At 43.7% G+C, this 23549-nt stretch overlaps 2 protein-coding genes across 4 annotated transcripts in view; one reads left to right on the top strand and one right to left on the bottom strand.

Moving 5' to 3' along the window:
* The window catches only part of TBC1D8 (TBC1 domain family member 8), a 50142-nt gene extending 34395 nt beyond the window's left edge, over window positions 1-15747 (top strand). For both annotated transcript variants that reach the window (XM_052773650.1, XM_052773651.1), the window contains exons 8-20: window positions 551-733; window positions 1128-1278; window positions 2163-2377; window positions 3174-3291; window positions 7560-7845; window positions 8354-8483; window positions 8782-8880; window positions 9439-9507; window positions 10863-11103; window positions 12382-12447; window positions 13086-13175; window positions 13339-13439; window positions 14775-15747. In XM_052773650.1, coding sequence (XP_052629610.1) covers window positions 551-733; window positions 1128-1278; window positions 2163-2377; window positions 3174-3291; window positions 7560-7845; window positions 8354-8483; window positions 8782-8880; window positions 9439-9507; window positions 10863-11103; window positions 12382-12447; window positions 13086-13175; window positions 13339-13439; window positions 14775-15233 — 2208 coding nt within the window. In that variant the 3' untranslated portion in view covers window positions 15234-15747. The remainder of the gene's footprint in view (window positions 1-550; window positions 734-1127; window positions 1279-2162; window positions 2378-3173; window positions 3292-7559; window positions 7846-8353; window positions 8484-8781; window positions 8881-9438; window positions 9508-10862; window positions 11104-12381; window positions 12448-13085; window positions 13176-13338; window positions 13440-14774) is intronic.
* A 552-nt stretch (window positions 15748-16299) lies between these two features.
* Window positions 16300-21948, bottom strand: RPL31 (ribosomal protein L31). Of its 2 annotated transcripts, XM_052773653.1 has the most exons (5): window positions 21874-21948; window positions 21019-21135; window positions 19255-19380; window positions 16986-17098; window positions 16300-16371 (listed from the first exon to the last, which is right to left on the bottom strand). In XM_052773653.1, exons 2-5 carry the CDS (start codon window positions 21123-21125, stop codon window positions 16340-16342), a joined length of 378 nt encoding a protein of 125 aa, XP_052629613.1. In that variant the 5' UTR covers window positions 21126-21135; window positions 21874-21948; the 3' UTR covers window positions 16300-16339. The 2 variants fall into 2 exon arrangements, with proteins under 2 accessions (XP_052629613.1, XP_052629612.1); XM_052773652.1 differs by lacking the exon at window positions 21874-21948 and having other exon boundaries at window positions 21019-21158.
* Between the last annotated feature and the right edge of the window lie 1601 nt (window positions 21949-23549).

Genomic DNA, 23549 nt, shown 5'->3' with positions numbered 1-23549 from the left:
ACTTTTCTTGGAGGTGCCAGCTGAAAGATGAGTGGCAATAGTCCCAAGATGCAGCAAGGGAAAATCTGAATAGATAAAAAGAGCAAGATTTCCCCTCAAGGGTGGGCAGAGCTGGACCAGGCTGCCCAGAGAGGCTGTGGACTCCCCTTCCTTGGAGCTACTGAACTCGACTGGACGCAGCCCCCAGAAACCTGGTCGGAGGGGCCCTGCTTTGAGCAGGGGATTGAAAAAGATGGTCCCCTCCAACCTAAATTGTTCTCCGATTTTGTCTTTCAAATCCTAACTGAAGTGGAAGATTGTTTGGTAGCTTGTTATCAAGGACACTTAGAATTTACTAACAACTTCTGCTTTAAAGTAACAACCCTTTTCCTGACATACAAACGAATGATAATTTGTATAAAGTCTGGAGTAAGGCCTTTCCTCCTGAAAGGTGTGAAAGATTGTGATGCAAACGGCAAAGGCTGACCCAGCTCTGTGTCTTGAAGATGGCTGAGGACGTAGTTCTTAGCCTGTTCTTCTTAGTCGTTACCGCTTTGATTCTGTGTTGCAGAACAGTCCTGCCTTTGGATCCACGTGTGTGCTCAAGGATGGTGAGCCTGTGCATCTGGGAACGGAGGCTTCACAAGGCAAGGAGAGAAGTGAATGTGGAAAGGAGAGCAGTTATTTGCTCAATGCAGAAGCACTAAGGTCGGACTTCCATCAGTCAGGAATGGCAGGCCTTGATTTTGGAAAGGTATGTAACATTTGGGGGAAGTTGTAGGAGTTTTATGGGTTTTTTGTTTTTTTTTTTAAAAGCTGGGGTGACATTCAAACAGATACTTGTTTTTAGTAAAATGAACTCTGTATTGGCTGGACAAGTTAGATATGGGATAATGGATTTTCTGTTTGCTTGGGAGTTTTTTCTTCTCTGTCCCCCCCATTTACTTCTGGTGAATATTTATAATTTTTCTGCCTGTGTGGTGAAGTGCATATGGAAAATGGGGGAAAGTTATAGTCTTTAGAGCAGACTTCCCATTTCCATTGGTAATGGAAATACCTTGCAGAATTTCTAATAGTTAAAATGTTTCTGTTTACCAGGTCTCACATGCACACGAGTTGTTCTTTTAAAATATATCTTCGTGTTCCAGTCTAGGGAGCAAATCAAAGAGAGCCTGTGGGATGACCATTTTGTAGAATACGGCAGAACTGTGTGCATGTTTCGCACAGAGAAGATCAGAAAACTTGTTGCTATGGGAATCCCTGAATCCTTAAGAGGCAAACTCTGGCTGCTCTTCTCAGGTGGGCACACTTTGAAACGTTGGCTGTAGGCATCATCTGATTCTGAACATGGCAAAACATTAAGGCAGGAAATCTCCCATGGGAAATTAAATGTTGTTTACATGGAGCTTATGATACTGCTGACGGAAGAGAGATGATCTGAACTGAACTAATAAGTGCAAGGAAGTAGCGAGGTAGATCTGTAAAAATTTTATCTCAGGATGACATGACATGATGAGCAGAACACTTGAAATAACATCATCTTCGTCTGCGTAATATCTTAAATTTATGTCATGTTTTCATAAAATAATGTTCATCCTCAAGCAACAATTAGATTGTAGCATAAGTATTGATTTAACCCTAGACAAATCAAATTATTGCAAAATAATGACATCTCGAAGACAGCAGTCCTGCTCCTGCTTCATGTTGAATGTTGGCAGAGGTAATAGAAACTGAAGATGGAAAAAACAACTCATTTCATCCTCCGATCTGGCAGAGCCAGAATGTGCCTACAGTACAGTCTCAAGTTTAGTCCTTAATCCAGTATATGACATGTTCAAACATTTGTTAAAAGTGGAGGTTTTCCTCCTTGAAGGGTGTGAACAGTGCTGAGTACATTTCTCCCAGTAATGCTTTCTGCTGGGGAAGTTTTCTGCTCAATGTTGATGTTAAGCTGTTTAGAATGATGTTGCATCATATAAGCTTTGCTAATATTTAATTTGTTTTCAAGACACGTATTCTGCTAGGACTTTATTTCTTTTAGGTCTGGACATTTCAGTAAATTCACAGACGCTGGGGAAAACTGTCTTGCTTACATCCTTTCGAGCAGTAATTCCCACAACACTAAGTGTAGCGTCATCCTAGTCCACTTGCCTCTTCCTCTTCCTCTCTTCTGCTGCCTTCAGATGCCGTGACGGATCTCGCCTCGCATCCCGGTTACTACGTACATTTGGTGGAGGCGTCCATGGGCAAGTGCTGTATGGCGACGGAGGAGATCGAGCGTGACCTCCACCGCTCGCTGCCCGAGCACCCTGCCTTCCAGAGCGAGACGGGGATAGCCGCCCTGAGAAGGGTGCTCACGGCGTACGCGCACAGGAACCCCAAAATCGGATACTGCCAGGTGAAAAACTCGCAGCGGGATAACGCTCACTGCTTTTTTCCCCTCTTTCCACTCACTCTCTTTTGTCGTTCTCTTGGGAGTATTTTTCATGGTGGTTTTGATACATAATGTCCTTATAGTTGTGAAAAATACATAATTTTAGATATTACATGTCATTTACTCTGGAAAACAAGTACATAGGCTTAACAAAAGGCTCTGGCTCAACGAAAGTAAAAGTTTCTGATGCTTCTGTTTGTTTGAAAGTGCATTTCTTGCACAATACTTGGAGATAACGCAAAGTAAACTGGCCTGCACAGATGAGATTCATGTAGAGCGCTGGAGCAGAGGTTTAATGGAGTAAAGTTCTTCCCCTTTCTTCCAAAACTGATGACAAATTATGAAAGTACTTTGCCCAGCTGGCCAGCTAGAAAAGTAACTTTACCTTCTGAGCAGCTCCCTCAATTCTGATTAACATCAGACTGGTCCAGATACAGGAAGGGGGGGAAGGCAGCCCCCAAACATCTTGCACTATCAGTTACCTACTTTGCATCTGGGCAAATCCAGTACTGTGCTTTTCTCCATTGTTTCCTATAGCTCTTATGAAAAGCAGTATACATAAGCTTGAAAAACTTGTTATGCCTTTGAGTTGCAATTATGTATTCGCTGTTTATTACCTTTCTCTGGCTGGTTTTTTTTTTTTTTAGTTGTTTACATCATGTTAGGCTACTTTTCTTTCTTTAAAAATAGCTACAATTTAGCTTTTGTCAGTAGGATTTGATGACACTAACAAATCGATTTTCTTCTTTGCCCTTGTAAGTCTATGAATATTTTGACCTCCGTGTTGCTGTTGTACGCCAAAGAGGAAGAAGCCTTTTGGCTGCTGGTTGCTGTGTGTGAGCGAATGCTGCCGGATTACTTCAACCACCGAGTGATAGGTGAGCTCGTATCTCTCTTCTTGCTGGCTGGGAAGGGGCAGTTGAGTGGCACTGGGTTGAGTAAAATGCTTAGGGTCTTATGAGGTCCGGACCCCATGGGTGAGGGGGTCCACCGACTTGTGTGGTGTCCAGGGACAGCAGCAGTGGCTGCTTAGGTTCCAGCTAGGGTTGGTTTTGGTTTGAAGGGTTTGAACTGCAACAGCTATAAATATATGCTCAACTTCATGGTTTGTCTTTTTTTTCCTGTTGGTCAGAAGGCAGTGACACTTTTGCCTGTTAGGTAAAAATAGAAGAGCCTGCGTGTCTTGGTTAGGAGTGTTCAGTATTAGAGACTCGAGCTGTTTAAGATGAGCCTAGGAAAGATCTGCTAGGTTAGCTATTTCTGATCTGACCTGTCTGCATTGCCTGGCTCCTGGAGTAATACAGGCTTGCATCTAACCTGGCCCTTTGTTATGCGGGCTGATACAAAACCCTCTGAATGTGAGATGCTGAATTAAGAAATAAGCCAAGTCCCTCTGCAGTGCGTGCCTTGTACTGCATGTGCTATGTCTGCTGTTCTTTGCAATGCAACTATTTTTAAGACTGTTGTGCAAACGTCTGCCTCATGCACAGAAAGAGAGGAGCTGAGCAGCTTGACGCAGTAATTGCAGGTATGCATATAAGAAAGAGTATTTGTTCTTTGAAGTCACATCACTTCCTTCTCTTACAGAAATGTTTGATAGCTTTTCCCTCTTTAACGCTAACCTTACTCTTTAGCTACAGCGTCTGCCATTACACCATCGCCGTAGCAAAGGGAGGGATCAGGGTCATTGTGAGGAGGTGGGGATAGGAGGAAATCCCTGGCAGTGGTGGTTCTGGGAGCTAGAAGTGGTGTGGGCACTCTTGTGCTGCCTGGGGAGTGGGAGGAGACATCTGAGAAAATTTGCAGTCTTTTGCGTGGAGGATGGGATTGTCATACCTCCCTCCTGACACTGTGCTGCTGCACAGTTATTGTCTTGTCACTGAACTGGCAGGTAAGGTAAGTTAAAGCAGCGTTATTCCAAAGTTAGCTGGATGCTTAGGATGTTTTGTGGTGCTTCGAATGCCATTGGTATTTTCAGCTAGTGGATTGGGCACTGTAACTGTCCCGCTTGTCAGAATTTTGGTTCTTGTCTCCAAATGCGACTTTAAACTGCTATCTTGATGACTTACTTCCATGTTTGTCTCCTTCCTTGTTTAAAAAAGAAACACAGCTTTATCTGTCCTTGTGAATTTCTCGATAGCATCAGCCTGCCTTGAGTTACTGATAACTTTGGTGCTTGCTGGGTTATTGCCCCTAAGTAGCATTCTCCACACCCAGACAAACTTGAGTTGTCCCACTTGGCCGGCTGTATCACTGCCCTGAGTTGTACTTAATTTGGGGTTTGTATCTTGCCTGTCACTCACCGTGGCTACAGCCTACATTGTTTTGAGTGCTGATAGTCTTGGTTGTCCTGTCTCTCTGTTTTCCTGTCCTCTGTACCCAAAGGAAAGAGTACTGTGACTCTAGAAGAGGCACTGCCATGGCTCACCACAGTGCGAAGAACCAGCGGCTTCAGCTTAGAAGTTCCCCTGCTCACCCTAGTCGAATGGCAGCAGTGTAGTTTTGCAGCACGATTGCTTCACTGAGCAGTTACTGCTGCAGCTTTGATTTACCCTAGACCTTAGCGTGCCCAAATCGGTGCTACTGATCTTCTCCACCCTGCCCCTCCCCTGGTTCCTGTTGCTTGAGTTGGTGTTCTTGGCTTCACATTTCAGTTGACCTTTTTTTTTGATTTGCAGCCAGCTCTTGTCTAAACTTTGTATTGCTTCTTCCTGCATAACGCTTCCAAGACCCAACTTTTCCTCTTTGTCTGCCCTGCCAACATTGTTGCCCAAATTTTGATCTCTCTCTAACTTTGTTGATCTCTGATCTTTGTGCCCATCACTGCGCTTTTCCTCTTCAGAGACAGCCAGTAATCTCTACAGTCAAAACAGCTACTGAATTAATGACCTTGGTTCTAACGGGCCTTCTTAGCTCCATCTTCTCTTGGGCCTTTTCTTTATGACATTCAAAATCTATTATTTATTTATTTATCATTTTTGCTTACAAAACTTAGGCAATTCAGTCCTACTCGACCTTTTCACTTTTATCATGTGACCATCTCCCTCCTTCAGCCTTGCCAGCTATGACCACTCTGTCTTTTCACAGGCCTTTTTATCATTTCACTGCTTGCAAACGGGAAGACCCTGCAGGCGGGGCTGGTACCCATTATCTCCTCCTTCAGGAATTCCCTCCATCCTTCTCCCTTCTGCAATGCATAGAGGAAATTATAAGCAGATAGCTGCAAGGTAGAAACAAGTTGTACTTGGGTCAAGAGTGGTGGCAAGGGTCATGCGTATCCTATTCTCATGTTACCATGACTTTTCCATCCTTTGCATAAACCAGCAGGCCATCTAACCCCACTTTATCTGTTAGACTGTCATCACCTCGATCTTACAATTCTTGAAACACCGAAAACCTCATTTCATTTCTCTGATTTGGCCTTTTCAGTCTTTGAGTTGTCATTTAGTTTGCATCTTGGGTCATCATTTTTTAAATAGATACCCTGGCATTTTCCTACCTCATCATGGTTTCATGCTGTAATACATTAGAGATTCAGTTGCTCAGATTTCAGGGTTTCTGGGAGCCTAATGAAAAGATGGGCATAAAAGCCACTTTGAATACACCTGCTTGACTTCCGTCTATGGTGTCAACACTTAATTATAATAAGATCTGTGAAAGATCTGGGCAGCCTTGCACATTCCTTTTAAACCTCTGCTTTTGCCAGTGCTGCCTCTGAGTCTGGAATGATCTTTTTATATGTGTCTATCTGTCTCTGGCTTCCTTCAAACACCCCTAAAACCAGCTCTGTTTTTTGGGTCTATGTTAACTATGCCTATTAAATTGTTTGTATTAAGCTTGTTAAAAAAAAACAAACAAAAGCTGCCCTCTGTTGAGTAACCCCAGTCCATTTTCTCCTCTGTTTTCTTTACCCTTCTTATTTATGACCATCTGATGTGAGAGGGCTTTCTCTTGAAAGCAAAGCACCACACTTGATGTGTTTCTCAAAAGCTCTTTGCATGTCCTTGGGCACTTATTTTTGATTTGTGGTGCTGTAATGTTTGTTCAGCCACCAGCAGAAGCTCTTTGTGGCTTGATGTGAAAAGTTCTAAGACAGAGAAATGTCATAGCTGGTTTGTTGTTTTTTTTTTTTCTTTAATGATTTGGATGCAAAGCCAAAAGATGCTGGCTCCCCGCCACAAATTGTCCAGGTTATATTCTGCTTCTGGAAAACAAGTTTTGAGTGCTAAGGGTATATATGTCTCAGGAATTTCATAGCAATTAAAGTTGTCTCCTAATATTAGCAGAATATGGACTATGAGAAAGAAATGAACTAACTTGAAAGACAAAATAATTGAAAAGCTAACTGCATTTTGTATTCAGGAACATTTTTAACTTCTAGTGTCTTCAGTTAAAGCCCCTGATGTGGCAGATCTGCTTTGTAGACATAGGCTACTTCAGCGATATGAAACTATACTAATTCAACAATAGCTGCTGACAAAGCAGGACTGAGCTAGTAGCTGAAACAGAGCCCACATCTGCTCCTTTTGGAAAGACTGGTTGGTACAGTTAGGAAAGCTTATACCTGGGCATTGCAGAAATCTTTTGTTCCTTATATCTATATATATGCATGTAAGTATACATTTATATCTGCGCATACATTTATGTGTACCTATTTTTCTTCCTGCTTAGTGTGTGTAGTCATCTCTGGGTTTCTATCTTATATATTCTCACTTACAATGAAAGCTCTACTGCTTGCTTGCTTGAGTACATACACTGGAGAGGAATGTGTACTGTCTTATTTTCATTGCATAGATCCCAAGTCGAACAGTAAAATGCTTTAAGATTGCTTTCGCTAGCATGTAATTATTGTGTGCTCTTTTAGCCAAAACCAACAGCTGCTGCTATTACTATTTCATTGCACCCTAAAGGCACTTAGGAGAATCAACATAGTCTTTTTGCAAAAAGTTGTACAGTAAGGATTATGGACGTGAGGGTTGGGGCCGAGATCACAGCGGGAGGATAATGGGATTTTTCATTGTAGATGTGTGCGTATCTTGTCAGTTTAAGAAAGTCTTGGAGTTGATAGTTGACAGCAATCATTAGCTTTAAAGAATATTTTTTCCTGCGTCAGTCCTGGCTAATACTGTTTCTTTATGGCTTGCAGGTGCTCAGGTAGACCAGTCGGTGTTTGAAGAGCTTATAAAAGAGCAACTTCCAGAGCTGGCTGAACACATGAAGGATCTGACAACCTTAGCTTCCATCTCTCTTTCGTGGTTCCTTACCCTTTTCCTTAGCATCATGCCGCTGGAAAGTGCTGTGAATGTTGTGGACTGCTTCTTCTATGATGGGATCAAAGCCATTTTCCAGCTGGGCTTGGCCATACTGGAAGCCAACGCCGTGGATCTGTGTAACAGCAAGGACGATGGGCAGGCCCTGATGATCCTGAGCAGGTATGGCCATGCAGGAGTGCTCCTTCCATCGCGGACTGTTCTGCCGTAAAACAAAGGCATTTGGGTGCCGTTGCGATATCGACGGTGCTCTGTAGGCAGCAGCGGGACCCTCCGTGCAGCCTTGCTGCTGCTTTTGCAGTGTCTGCCTTAAACAATGGGCTTTGTACATCGGACGAGTAGATGTCCTGTGAAATTTCCTGGCAGCGCCGAGACATGCATCGACTGCGTCAATGTGCAATATTTACTGCTGCTCTTCATGCCTTCCCTAGAGTGACGGGCTTCCTGCTCCAGACTTCAAGGAGACAGAAGTTTTCTTCCTTGGGCAGCATTTAGTCATTTGGCTAGCTTGCTGCTCCTCGGATGAGTAATCATGAAGGCATTTTTTAAAAGCCTAGCAGCCCGAAAACCAACTTATTTCTAAGTCTGAGCCATAAGACTGGTTTGCTTATTTATATTGAGAAGAGCGCAGTGCAGAGTAATCCGTGTTGCTTATATTTCTTCCCTTCAGGTTTTTAGAACACGTCAAAAACGAGGAAAGCCCTCTGCCACCTATTGGTAATCACCATGCGTTCTTCAGCGATGACCAGGAAGCCTCTCCGGTGACTGAAATAGCTAACCTGATTCATGACTCCTATGAGGTAAAATACTGCTCCCTGTCTAGTGGTCAGTTAAGTTAGAATTTTAAAAAAGAAAAAGGTTAAATTCAACAAGTATGTTTTGAAAGTTAATATACATCTTTACAGATTCTGTGACTAAGTGCTCAAATGCACAAGGCTGGGTGTAGTATAAATACCTACACTGACAGGTCAATTAGAGACTGGGTATGCTTTTTCTTCAAGGACTCACAATACTTTAGAATTTGTATTTCCAGTAAATGAGAAATACAAATATCCTAAAATACTACAAAAATAATAAAATTCTGTTCCTCCCTTGTAGAAATTTGGAGACCACTCTGTGGCACAGATAGAGCACATGCGCTACAAACACCGAATCCGTGTCCTGCAGAGCCACGAAGACACAACCAAGCAAAATGTGGTGAGTAGGGTATTGTTTTGACTGAGATAGCTTAACATCTTCTCTCTGGAGGCAGGCGGCTTTTGTTTTTTAAAATGAACCGCCAGATCTTGAAAAAAAGGAAGAATCGTTACTGACTCTGGAAAAAGCTCTTTCCTGGGATGCTGATGGCTTTGGTGTTTCTTTTGTGGCCACGTGCATTATTTTGTAGGGTGGCTTTATTCTTAAGAACAACTGCAGGACCAGCCCAGTGCCTTGTCTCTGACCGTGGCCCTAGGCAGATGCCCAGGGAAGAGTGTAAGAAGAGAGCGAGCGCGATGCAATGCTTCCCCATCCTCCTGTGACCTGTAGCTTAGGGACTTCCCGTCTTTGTTTCTAATAGCCCTTGAGGGATTTCTCTTTTCACAGACCTGTCCAACCAGTGAACCTAAAGAATGGGGAAAAACTGCAAAGATTTTTCAATACTGCGGTTTTCAGCTGTACCACATAAATACAGTCCCTGCGGGGCTTGTGGTCCTGCCCATGTCAGTGGTGATGGGAGAAAAGATTGTCACTAACAGGATTTTCTTTCTTTTTAAGCTCCGAGTTGTCATCCCAGATGTTTCGATTCTTCCTGAAGATTTAGAGGAATTGTATGACTTGTTCAAGGTTAGTCTCCCTGAAAAGAAAGGGATGCACCTATCTGAGGCTTCTGGGCGTAACTTCCAGCCATCGCTTTGCAGAGCTGCCTTGGACCTCATGTCCTCTCCCTGGGCTGTACTACTCAGATGGGACCTTGTCATTTTGTCCTTTCTGTGGTTGCCCAGTTGTTAAAGAGGAATAGTAATGTACTGATCCTTCAAAGGAGAATTGCTTCAGAGTTTCCTTTCTAACTTGCTGCTTGGAAATGGCCCATGAGAAATTAGGTTCTGATAGCTTTCACGTGCAGAATAAATGAAATAATAGGTAGCTCTGCTCACTGGGAGCTCTGCAGTACTTTTAAGTCCTGCTCTCTTAATGCTCTTTAAAGGCAGACTGTTTTCCATGGCGGAAAAACATCCCCACAAACTTGTGTCCTTGCTATTTGTTCCCACTTTTCTAATAGTTTTATTTATTTATTTTTTTTTTAGAACTAAAAGCAGTTTCTACTTCAGTTCCTTTCTGTCAATCTGATGTTCAAAAGTACTATTATAAAAGTTTCTTGGAGACAGGGACATCTAAGCTTATACAACTATACTTGATTTAGAGGTCCAAGCATGTAATTATCACCCTTAATGGACTTAATTTTGTGTTTGGACTTAATTGTTCGTAGAATACATAGGATACTGAGAATACGACTGTGGTGTGTTCTTAGTGTTATGTAGCTTTGTGGCTAAGCCCAGCTGTATCCTCCCTCCATTAGTGGTTGTAAGACGATGCTGCTGGGGCTTGCTCTTCAGTGCTTCCCTCCTCCTCCTTGCTGCTGTCTTTGAGCTTTGACTGGCTTGCACTCTTCCCCTTTCCTCATTTCGTTCCTTGGTGGTGGTTCCTTTTTCGTTAGCTCTCTTGCTCCCCCGGGACAGCTTGTTTTGTTAGGACTCTTTGTTTTGCATCAGCCTGTCCCTAAGGGAAGACTTAACAGGGGCAGTATCCAAATGGAGAGGACTGAGAGAGAATAAATGAGCAGGTGAAGCCTGTATAACGCTTACCCTGGATTTTCTCCAACCCTCTGTACCTTTGGCTGGTTAGAGACATCCTGGGACTTTGAGTAGCCTGCAGTGAATTTCTTCCAAGAACCTGCCCACTCTCCCTTCAAATTTATTAATTATCCATTGGAAATCATGAGAGTGCTTGGCTGCTCTAATTAAAGATTCATACTTTGCTTTTTCTCACAGGAATGGTCTTGGTATCGTTGTAACACCTCACGCAAAGGGAATTTTGAGTGTTTCCAGCATACCTTGACGTGAATGCCTTTTTCTGCTGGTTGCGCTCTCTCTGATACTGCACACCGCAATCCCCCCTCTCCCGCCTCTGATTTCTCCTAGAGGGAACATTTAATAAGGTGTTACTGGGAAATGACGGGTCCGGTCGTCGAGCGACACGACCCCAGCAGACCGTACGCCGAGCAGTACCGCATCGATGCCCAGCAGTTCGCCAACCTGTACAGGCTGGTCTCGCCCTGGACCTGCGGGGAGCACACCGACGTCCTCGCCCAAAGGACATTCCGGCTCCTGGATGAGAACATGGACCGGCTGATTGAATTCAAGGGGCTCGCCAGCTGCTTAGGTACTGGCTCCTCTTCGGGGTGGAAGGTGGGCAGAGGGGGGAGATGGTACACGCGTGAGACAGGGATGTTAAAATGCCATACAACTGGCAGGGGAGGATGCGGGCAGATGGTTTTCTTGGGCTGGTAATTAGCCTAACCAGTGACCTTTACTAATTTTTTGTGTTCCAATCACCTGAAGTTGATTAGATTTAAAAGACAGCCTAAGGACATGATTGAATATTGTATTAAAATATTTGATTTCTCAGACAGCAGTAATTTTGTTGAAAATATTTTATGAATTAAAATTATACTTGGGTCTGCATGGAATGCTAGAAAATCCTCTCTACCGGATTGTTGCTCTGAGTATACCTTTGAAATCTCAGTATACCTCTTTGTAACTGCTTCTTGAAGACTTAATCTTACACAACTGACTGCTGCTTGCCTTGTGTGTTGACGGTAAGCAGAACAAAAAAATGTGGCCAGCAGGGACCGAGAGCTACGCAAGAGTTGGTTTTGAGGCCACCAGCTGTTCTAATGAGATGAGGCTGCCTGTCCCAAAATCGGGCTGAAGAAGGAAGTGCCACATCTCAACTGTTGCCTGACGCCACATGAAAAAAACTGAATCAACATTCAGAGCTTCAGTAAAACTCAGTAAATCCATATTCTCACCACTTAACCTTTTTAGAATTTTTTATGTGAACCAAGGCACCCAGTATTATATTGTTGTTGGATTTTGATTCTTAGAGGGATACAACTTTAAAAAAAAAAAAAAAGTTCTTCACAGTATTTCAGTGCATTTGGAAGTTTAATATCTCATTTCTACTGGTCATTGAAAATATGAACTGTATTACATGTGAAGTAGTTATCTCCTTTGGGCTTATTCTATAGAGCAGCAGTAAGGGCTGAAGGGGAGAAATACTAAGAATATGATGGCCCCAAAGGGGGCCAGTTGTCTCTCTCTCCCCTCTCCCATTCCTGTTAATCTGTGCCAGCAAACAGCCTTCGCTAGATTCCCTGCCATCCACCTTGATATTTTTAAACGATGCTGAAGCTCCGTAGGGTTAGGTACTCCCAGTCTATTTTACAAGAACGAAGACCAAACCAGATGGCTCTCAACTGCTGTTCCTCATTGACAGGCACAACTTAAAATATTTTGATGTGATATACTGGCCATATGTTTTCATGTATTGTCCATGCAAACAATTATGTTTTGTGCACAGAGAGGCACCTGATTTATTTTAAACTGTGGAAGTAAATGCTCTGGTCCATTTCCTTCTTTTTCTTTTTTTTCCTTGCAGATGTTATGTATAATGGAGAAATGAATGAAAAGATAAAGCTACTATATAAGCTGCATATCCCACCGGGTAAGAAATCTGAAAGGGAATGAATACCTCAGTTTCCCCCCAAAATCTCTTGCTTAAAGCTTTTGGGAAAAGGCTGCTTAATGAAGAACCCTACACCTACCTTGCTTCCTTCAGCTGCGAGCATATAGGATGTGCATTTGTAATTATGCTCACTGCATTTAAAAAATTACTCCAGTAATTTTAAAACCCTCTTGGATGAAATTTATAGATATACAATGTCAAGGCTCACATCTGCTGCATTCAGAGATCTTTTGCAGTCAATTATATGGTTACTCCTAGACAAAATATGAACTGAAGTAGCATTTTTGGATGACTGATATTCCATGTACAGTAGAAATCTCCTTATCACATCTTGATCCAGTTCTCATTAGGTGACCAAATTCTGTGGTACTTTCTCTCTCTGTGCAAAGTTTTTAATTAAATGTGCCATTCTTGGCAAACTTCCAACTCTCTCACTGCAGCACCAGTCTTACTTACATTAACATAATTTTACAGTATGATTTAATGAAGTACTGTTTAAAAACATCTTTGCCCAATTATTTTGCTTTCTTCAAATACGTAAATTTTAAAAACTTAAATAACCATTATGCAGCATTCAAAGGATTAATCATTATATTTGTCACTTTTTTTTTGGATAGCTCTCACAGAAAATGAACGAGACAGCCAGTCGCCATTAAAGAATCCTTTGCTGTCAACTTCAAGACCGCTAGTCATTGGAAAATCAAATGGTATGTCCAAAATGGTTCTCTAATGCGTATGCATATGAGATAACCAACTTTCCATTTGTTAACCCTGCTCTATTATCTCTGCTGTCTGCGGTTTATTTTGAAATGTCAGTTTACTCCAGTGACTTGAAAACTAATTCTCCTTTTTGTGTCTGCTCCAAAAAAGGTGATGCAGTAGATTACCAAAAGCAGTTGAAGCAGATGCTGAAGGATCTAGCCAAAGAAAAGGATACTAAAACTGAAAAGGAATTGCCAAAAATGAGCCAGGTATGTACGTTAGAGGCTGTAGTCTGTTTTTAAAAAAGTGGAGAGTACTTGAAAATGAAATGACTGAATACAACAGTTTAGCTCTTTCTGGGAAAGCATAACTTCAGCCTGAGCTTAAATTCAGTCCTTTAGGTATCAAGGACTGGCTCCTGTGATCCAGGGAGCAGGTGTTTAAAAACTACCAGCTACCTTTCTAGCAGCTCCTTCTCCTCAGACTGGCTGGTAAATAGAAAGAATTTCAGAATCGCCCTCACCTGCAGCATAACGGGCTGGAAAACAGGCTGATGGAGGCTGGAAAAAGCCCTCCTCCTAAGCCCAAAGAATTCCTGAGAATCCATATTGCTGTTCTGTCTTTCCTGACCTCCTCTCCACCAAACCGGTAACTTCTTTTGTAGTTCGTCACCAACTGGGACTTGCCCCGTCTTAGCCAAACACTGACTAGAACTGCATGAAGTAAGACAGCTGAAGGCTCTCATCATCTTAACATCCCCTCCCTAATGCCAGTAGAGCCTTGTGTATGTTGTTGGCATAAGGAAATCTACCTGAGGGAAAAGGGTCCCGTATTCGTAAAACAGATGTACGGACATGCAAAGAAAGATGGGACTACACCCAGAATCCCTTCTGTGCTGGTGTTGCCAAGTGAAGTTTCAGATGGGTGGCATGTACCTGACCTGTCAGCTCAGCATGGCCACATAACCTCTCACAAAGGCATCACTTGACTGAACTTCTGCACTCCTTTCCACCCTGAATTAGCCATCCTATGGCTGCATGAAACTCGAGGGCTCACAAATTTCAGAATAGGATACGGAAACATCCTCTCTAGCCTGATCATCATCTGTGATGGGTGAGCAAGGGAAGGAAGGAGAGAAAGCGGTTGGGCAGGGAAGATGCCTGAATTTTATTAGTAGGAGAGCTGGGAAAAGATGGGAGAAACAGCAGAAGGGAAGTGGCTTGCAGGCCTGTGGATCACTACTTTGGTTGTAACTCATTCTGTGTTAACAGCCACGAGTTTCCCACCAGTAACGGATCATATTCCGTGCCTGCTATCTCGCTTCCCCTTTGGTCATCTGGGAGGTCCTGATCTCCTTTATCAAGGCAGCAAAATACTTTTCTGCTCTGCTCCCTTTTTGATTTGCAGCACCAAGGTTTCCTAGCATCAGTGGGGGTTGAAATCCCTTTACTAGCATTTTTTTAAAAGCAGGCAGAAGTTACAAATGAGCATATGAATGTACACAGCATTCTGCCTTCCTTTGCAGTACTGTGCCCTTGCCCAACTCCTAGTTACCCATAGCGTGGCTGTTCAGTAGTTTGATTTTGGTTTTTCATCCTTTACAGAGGGAGTTCATTCAGTTCTGCAAAACCTTGTATAGCATGTTTCATGAAGATCCAGAGGAGAATGATTTGTATCAAGCCATTGCCACTGTGACCACACTGTTACTTCAGATTGGAGAAGTAGGACAAAGAAGCATCAGCCTGGGGAGCGGATCAGACGAGTTCACTGAGGACCTGCAGCCCGAGGCCTCTGCTTCGGACCAGGATGCTGTTTTTACTGACACTGTGAAGACCCCTCACAAAGACTCTCGACCTTCACCTGTGACTGAAGGGGACTGGACTGTCTCTTTTGAACATATTTTAGCATCCCTCTTGACTGAACAGTCGTTAGTTAACTTCTTTGAAAAACCCTTAGAACTGAAGCCAAAACTTGAGAATGCAAAGCTAAATCAGTACAGTCTCAAAACAAATGGAATGAGCTGCCAGTCACGGGGTGAACAGACAAAACTAAACGCACAGTAGTAGCAAACCTGTCAAAAATTAAATGCACTGAAATGATGCCAAAGCACATACATACTGTAAAAGGCTTTCAGTTCACAGTGGACTTTTGATAAACAGTTTGTTGGTCTGTGGTTTTCACTTTAAGAGCTTTAAAAGCTAAAGCGTGTGTAGGTTTGGTTTGTGCCATTGATTTATTAATTATGTTCTTGTTTTGAATGTAAAAGGAAACATCTGTCTACAGTGTGAAGACACTGAAGCCCTCTTCCGCATTGGGAAAGCAGAGGCTGGCTCCAGTTGTCCTTTTTTTTTTTAAACAGGGGAAAACACTTCTCAGCTACTGTCCGCAGTTTGTTTGGGTTGCCTTTTTTGCACTAATACTGAAAACTGTTTCAATGCTGGTAATTGAAACTATTTTAATATATTTGATTGTATTCCAATTTGTATGTCTTGCTGAAATGTTAAGTGTACATGGACTGTGCTTCTGATGTTGGTCTGTGAAAACATGCACTTTTCAATAAACCCTTTTTGTACTAGACTTGGATTGACAGTATTTATTGATTTATGGAAAGTAAGTGCCTTTAGTCCCTAGTTCATTAAACAAATTCCCTGAGCTAGCACGCTTGCAATTAATTCACTGGTCAGAACCCCATGATTCAGTGTAGCACAGACACCTGCTTGGCAGAAGCCTACTGATTCTGCCAAGGAGACCAGTGAGGGACCAAATACAGGGAGTTTACTTTATCCACAAGAGATTACATATATGAAGTATTGATCTAACAGTTTTGGGGTTTCTTTTGTTTTGTTTTTAACAAACTTGGCCTTAACTTAAAACACCTGTGTAGTGGCTCTGTATTCCCATAGGAACAAAACAAAAACACTAGGACTTTGCCACCCACATAGGAACATTTGCATCGCCTCCTTATTCCATTCATATGTAACAGCAGTCTACACTATCTTTAAGAAAATTACATCATTATGTACAAGCCCAAAGAAAGCAAGATACTTTAAGATGCTGTCACCTGTTCAACACAATGCTTCATGGATGAGAGCTTGAAGAGACTGGACAATAAAAAAACCAACTTGGGAATAAACTTTCTTTTTATCCTTTTATTGTAATGAAAATCAGTTTAATTTTCATCCACATTGACTGTCTGTAGACCTGCAAAACAAGAAATTGTATCACCACCTATTACTAGGACAATTCCCTTTGTGTATACGCAAGTCTTCACAAGAAAGTGCACCTACAGTTTCAAAGCTAATTTGCTGATCTACATCTGGAAGAGCAAACTATATATGCAAGTATTTCACCAAATGTTAAAAACTTTGTGTTAAATCAATTCTGCAAATAAGATACTTCTCAACTGACAAGCAGAAAAGGCTCAAGCTGCTTGAGCTTTTGACAGCAGAGGATATACTTTATATGGGAAAACAAACCTCAAAACTACCCTACATCTATGGCCAGTGGGTTTTTTTGTCTCACAATTTACATGATTATTTCACCAAATTCTGCGTTTACTTTTTAATGCTGATCAAGCAAGCTAGCAGCCCTGTTCTCTACAGCAGAGCTAGTTTAAACCAGCAGTTTGACACCTTCATTGGAATTTTGTATTGCAGGAGGACCTGTCCCACTTTGCTACTTGTTCAGAGAGAGGTGGCATGGAGGAAGAGAGAGGTGGCATGGAGGAAGAGAGAGGTGGCATGGAGGAAGAGAGAGGTGGCATGGAGGAAGAGAGAGGTGGCATGGAGGAAGAGAGAGGTGGCATGGAACCTTACCTTTAAAAGTTGTGACTGGTACATAGGTAACCAGTGTGTATAGCTTGTTTGGTGAATCTTCATCCTCATTGCGCTTTCTGGACAAACGTACACGGATACGGTAAGGAACATTCCTATAATAAAGGTGACAGATTAATTTTCAGTAAAATATGTATTGAAACCTGCTAATTTCACAGAAAAGAAAAGTTATTTCCTTCATTATTACTACCCCCCCTCAAATTCTCAAGCTTTGCCTATTTGTGCAAAGACATGAGTCATCAATTCTGTTTCTATCTCAGCATCCTAAGGAAAGCAAAATCCTGTACCTTAGCAATTGTACTGTTCGCCTTAAGAGGAGCTTATTGTTTTGGTTTTTAGTTTTGTTAAAGTGAGCAGGTAAGGTTTTACTGAGCCTTGAATAAGATGAATCCATAATCCAGTGGGAGTATGAAGTCAGAAGTGCATCATCAGTCCACTACTGATCCAGGAAATACACTATGAAGATGATCATGAAGCACAGCGTGAATATGATCAGCAAGCAGCTGTTACTAACAAGCATTTCTTACTAGAATAGAAAATAGTGAGGAAAAAACCCCCAACAATCTGTTCTGAAAGCCCGAGGCCCCTGTTGAGTCAGAGTACTGCCCAATCTGTATGCTAGAAGTCATATGGAAATTCTAGTAAGCATTAGACCCGAACCAAGATCTTATTAATGGGCATACAACAGATCAACATTTCTTCCTCACAAAGCCCACAGAACCACAAATAAATCGCTTAGATGATTTTGTTTGTAAATAGGCAAGTCACAGCTTAGCATCCTCCCCTAATACTGTCCAAAATACGCTGCTGAGGGAAGGCACAAAATTATTTGTCCCACCATTTTTCAAGTAACCTCCCACCTCAAATGAACCCAGGATTTTGGGAAACTCCTGTTCAGAGTACTTTGCTCCATAGAATATGTGAAGAAACTTCCTCCTTGCTGTATGTTCTCAAGAGCGTAATTACTAAATCAGATGGATGCAGTAATTAAGACACAGGAACTTGCTTTGATTTACTCCCTTCTTGAAACAAGTCAAAAGCATTTTTCACTACTTTACTTAGATCATTGACTGTCATACTAGCTGACATGGTGATTTTAGCCTCTGCTCATCCTTCCAGAGGAAGGTATTTTACTTTGCATATATTATCTATTTCAACTAGTGAAAAATGCAGTTAAACTCACGCTGGAAAGACAGACGTGATGACTCCTTGCTCCACAGACCGCACTTCTACCAGTTAATGTAAGGAAGTCTTGGTTAGTAGCCTCACTACTAAGCCCTGAAGTTATGCTGTCACCTGGCTCAATTGCTACTTCATCATTGCATATGAACTGGAACAGCTCAACAGGAAGGAAAGAGAACCCCTGCCCAGAAGACCCAGTAACTTAGTCCTATCTTCCCACTCTGTTTTTGAAGGAAGGGTTGGCCTAAGCACACAACTCCAGGTAAAGGACTGTAAATATGTCATAGGCTAGACTTAGGAATCCAATTCCTAGAAGACATGGTTTAAAACAAGGGTTTATGTGTATCCAGTGCATCACTCACAGTATTAATCCCTACCAGTTAACCTTTTATTATGGTTTAAGAAGTCCCACTCCTCACAGGAGTCCTTTTGGACTATCTTCACATATGTCAAACCAAATCAGCTGCCTCTGTTTCAGTGATTTAACTGAAGTTGTAATTTTTTGGCCCCCAAATTACTTATCATTTGTACCTTCAAGACAAGATTAATGGCCCTATTTAAAACACAGCTCATTATTTCCTTGTGTAGCATTTATCAATTCAGCATGCTTTGAAACCTAGTCCTCTTCAGACACATTACACAAATCCCAGGTACCTAGCCTGGGACTGTAGGTATCACTAAAAAGCCATGTTTCTAAAAACTGTCTGCTGCAATAGGGACTGGGGTGCTGCAGTATCACAATACTCCAATCCTTTCTCTCCCCCCGCCCTCTGCCCCCAAACTCACATTCCTTCTTTCCTTTGCTTTACTCTTATTAGAGGTAGGAGGAAGTTCCTCCAATTCCAGAGTTTACCGAAGCTTTGCTACAAATACACTGAGGGAGCTGACCAGAGCAGAGGCAACAGAAAGATTAGCTCGGCATGCACATTATAAGAAAGGAAGCATTTGCGAAGAAAATGCAAACACTGCAAGAAGTATACAAATTTTTCTGCCCCTCCAAATCCTGTACCTCCACGTGCACAGTTACAAGGTTCTTCCTCACCCAAAAAGGAAAGTTGCAGAAACCTACCTTATTCCTTTAGCCCAGACTGCTTTGTTCAATCTGGTGTCAATGCGAACATCAGGAGTACCCATTTCTTTCATCGCAAATTTACGGATTTCCTTGAGAGCACGCGGTGCTCGTTTCTTGAAGCCCCTAAGACAAACACAAGAGCCATTTCTTTAACTTCAGGAAACTGTCAGCATTGGATACTTGTTGCAGCACTCGACCACTGACATTCTCTAAACATACAATCCAAAGAATTGTGTTCAACTGCAGTTCAATAGCTGCAGGTGAAGTATGACTAGACCTTTACTCTCATAGGTAGCTGCTAACCTTAATGTCTATGCCTAATAGAAACCACATATACTTACAAAGAATAATTTCAGTAAAATTTTGCACCTGCAAGATCTCCCGGATCTTAAGTCTTACTCAAACATGTTGACATTAAAACTTATCACAATATTACTGAAGAGATCAGAGATTTCACAGATACTCTGGATCAAAGGCCTATGAGAAAAGCAGTGCAACAAGAGTAACGCAAACTTGACAGAATTGTTATCAGTATCAAAATAAATGGCAGGAGAACAAAACTGATGCTATTCTGAATAACAGTTTCTGCTAAAGAGTATTTGATCATTACTTTCTTCACATTAGCAGGACTGCACCAAAATCACCATCAGAACTGGTTCTTTTACAAGTATAGCTTGTCTCATGCCTACTATGGACAGATTCTGCATGACTGGGCATTTACACTAAAAGTTACAGCTCTTGCACTGTTGAGTGTTTTGCCATATATATTATACCCACACTGTGACATGCAACTAGTGTCAAGTAGTGTCAGAGGTCCCACAGTGGGTTATATTTAGTATTACTTGCATGCTGCTGTTGATATTTAGTGCTAGAAATCAGGAGCGGGCAAGTGATTACAAGTGAGACAAGTGTTAAACAAAAAGTATTTCACCCCTAGTACTTCACGCCAAAAAACAAAAGAGGATAACCCAAAAAGTGGATAGCAGGATCATCAGCATTAAAAACAGACTGAATTGCCATAAACAATCAACAGGCAAGGCCAGAACATCTTATTGCCATTTAAACGCACCACTGCCTCCCATCCTCACCCATGGTTTTGCAATAGACCACTGTCTCTTTTCTCTCCTATTCTAAGTTAACTTCAGCAATTTCACCACCAATTGTTTTGATTCGGATAGTTTTCTTCCACATGACTGTAGGCACGTACATACAAAGCGAATCAAAGGGAGATGTATTTTCTCAACAAGTCCTCTCAAGCATTTTACTACTACAAAATTGTATAAGATTCAACATTTTGTCAGGTAAAATGTTACTCTCATCTACACACAACAAATACTGTTTAACTCAAATCACACCCCAATTTACGCCTCACGCAATTTAGTGATAAGCATGGAGCCAATCATTTGATTATAACAATATTTAATTTCTAAGACTTACTGCAGTGGGCAAAACTTTAAACTTTGCTTGGGAAAGAATGACGACCTGTGCACAGAGGTAAATAGATCTAACTCCAAATTAAGTCCAGGAACACTCACAAAAAAAGAAACATGCTTGTTCCCGAAAGCCACATGCTAAGTTTAGGTCTGCAGAGGTACAGAGCTGCTTCCTCGGGACACAACTGTAGCACAAGGGACTAAAACATCACGCATGAGCATCGGTGCCGGTAAGGACTGTCGTTCTCTGCTGTTTAAAACCTAGTGAACCCACCTCCAAACGCCACTTTACAAAAGGCCAATTTCACTGATAAAAAGAAGAACTTACACGCCATGGATCCGCTTGTGAATGTTGATGGTATATTCCCTAGTTACCACCTCATTGATGGCAGAGCGTCCTTTCTTCTTCTCGCCACCTTTCTTTGCAGGAGCCATCTGAGCAACGCTGAAAGGCATCCATGCACGCATCAAACGCAGACCCAACTTCCCTCAGACTTTTCCCCGGTCACCTTCCCTCCCATCGTCCCCAGCTCCCTACAAGCCACACAATTCCCGCAGTCAGAAACTTTAAACTTAAGCTTAATCCATCCCCAGGGTTGCACCAGTTGCGGATTTGACACGGCAACTTTTCAGCATCACACATGCATTACTCTCATCTCCCCGACAGAAACGTGAAACATGTCTGAGACTCCTCGACCACTCCGCATGAAGACCGGGCTCCTGGCCAGCCCCAAGCGCCCCTAAGACCACCCCGTCCTGCTTCTGTATGCCCAAACCCCTTCCTTCTCCAAGGCGACCCAGAAGGGCAGCTCAGCCCGTCCCGGAAAGGAGACGACGCTGCCACAGAGGCTCCTTCCAGGGACTGACAGCGCCCTACGGCTTCCCCCCTCCCTCGCCAAGGCCCAGCCCGGGCCGTAACCCCCCCACAAGTGCCCCGCAGGCCTCCCCGGGCCTGCGCCCTGCCCGGCTCAGCGCAGGCCCGGGGCGGGGGGGGGGGGGGGGGGGGGCAGGGAGATGGGCCCCAGCCCTGCCGAACGCGGACCCGCCGAGAGGTACCACCCGGTGCCTCCCGCACCGGCCCGCCCCCCGCGCCGGCCCAGACCACGGAACCCCTCCCGCCACGGAGTCTGCAAGGCGGATGAAAGCGGATTCGGCAGGCCAACCCCGCGCAATGGCCGCTCACCCTGCCCGGGTACAGGCCGGAAAGGAGCGCGCAAGGGACTGTGGGAACGAGGAGCCCTTCCGGGATGCGGGCGGGCGGACGGGCGGGGCGGGGGGGGGCCGACTGCGCCGGCGCCAGCCGGAGAGGCGCGCGCCGGGGGGAGAGCGCGGCTCAGGCCGGCGGCGGCGCGCATGCGCATGAGGGCTGGGCGTCTGTCAGCCGGTGGCGGGGAGCGGTGAGGGAGCGGGCGGGAGCCCGCGGCTGCTTCCACACACCCCCCCGGGGGGGTCCGCTGGCCCCGGGGGGAGCGGTCCCCAGCTCTCCCGAGCCGAGAGTTGCCGCTGGCGCAGCCCCCAGCCGAAGCCCCCTGAGGCGGGGTTCGCCAACGGAGCCAGGGACGTGGCGGCCCCTCAGGCGGCAGCCCGCCTGCATGGTCCCTGTCTGGGAACGCTGTAGGTGGTGCGTTGTACGGGGGCCTCGGCCGGGGGTGGTTGTGGGTGTAGCGGGCGGATTGCCCTGTTGAGGCCTGCGGCTCCCGCTGCTGAGACAGAAAGGCGGTATGGCAGCGCGGGGCGGGAGTCCGGGGTAACCACCCTGTCTGGCCCACCTGCCTGGAAAAATGACCCACGCTGAGTGATTTATGTTGGAACGAGCCAGATCTCGGTTGTAACGAACTGGAACGACAGCCCAGCTTTATGAAGAGGACTGGCGTGGCGTTGTGTGTGTGCAATAATCTAAAACCAGAATGTGCGTACAGGGAAGAAATGAGACACACCATGAAAAACTAGGTATTGATGTAAAGCTGTTCTTGCAAGTGCCCTGTATCCTTCGAACAATATAATAAGCCGGCTCATTAGAAGGCAACCCCACCCTATTTGCAGCTTCTCCCTGTTAACAGCTTACAGTGCTGCTGGTTTTACAGAGCGAAGTGTTTGCTCCGAGGCTGAGCTTGGTTTGGACATACCCACTGGCAATCAGGAGAGATGTGGGTGTATTACAACTATCCCTGAGAGTAAAGCAAATTCTTAAAAGGAATTTCTCTTCCTGTGACTTCCATCGTAGTTGAGATTCATCAAGTGCTGCTTCCACAGGTATTTCCTCTGAGGTGCTCATGTTCCTTCATTACCTCTCTCCTGCATGAACATTTTGGCCTACAGGTTTTTCCTCCCCTTTCCCAGAATAAGCCCTTACAAGATTGGGTGGAATTTATGAAGCTGGCCTCTAACTTAGCCAACTGGCCTTTGCTTAGGTTTGTCTACAGTTAATGGAAAGAGAGAGGTTTCTTCAGACATTAAGTGAAAGCACCTTAGGGTTTAGCTTTTTAATCTTCATCTGGTGGGGTCACTCTTGCTTCACTGAATGCAAGAATTTAAAGAGATGAGCAGGCTAACTCAGGCTGGTACCTAAAGTTAGTAGTTAAAAACACTTTCTTAGAGACCGGATCTGATCTCTAAATGCTTTTTAGAGACCAGATACTTGATTCCATCATCTTCCTTCAATGAAGTAAAACAAAGGGATTGCATGAACTGAAATACACGTGTACCAATCAGTGTTACCAGCCAGTCTTGCTGTGGAAACAGCAGGGTCATTTTGCCAGTGGGTTTCCTTCAGGAGATTCTTAGCTTTTTCAAAACTGAGGGCAAATGAACCTTTTTGATTTCTTGGAAAGTTTACTTTTACCATTTCCAGCTCCCAGT

Source organism: Harpia harpyja, chromosome 22, assembly GCF_026419915.1.
Source record: "Harpia harpyja isolate bHarHar1 chromosome 22, bHarHar1 primary haplotype, whole genome shotgun sequence".
In the NCBI taxonomy this organism is placed as follows: domain Eukaryota; kingdom Metazoa; phylum Chordata; class Aves; order Accipitriformes; family Accipitridae; genus Harpia; species Harpia harpyja.
Note: the sequence above shows the minus strand (reverse complement) of the source record. Positions and strands in the feature narration are given on the sequence as shown.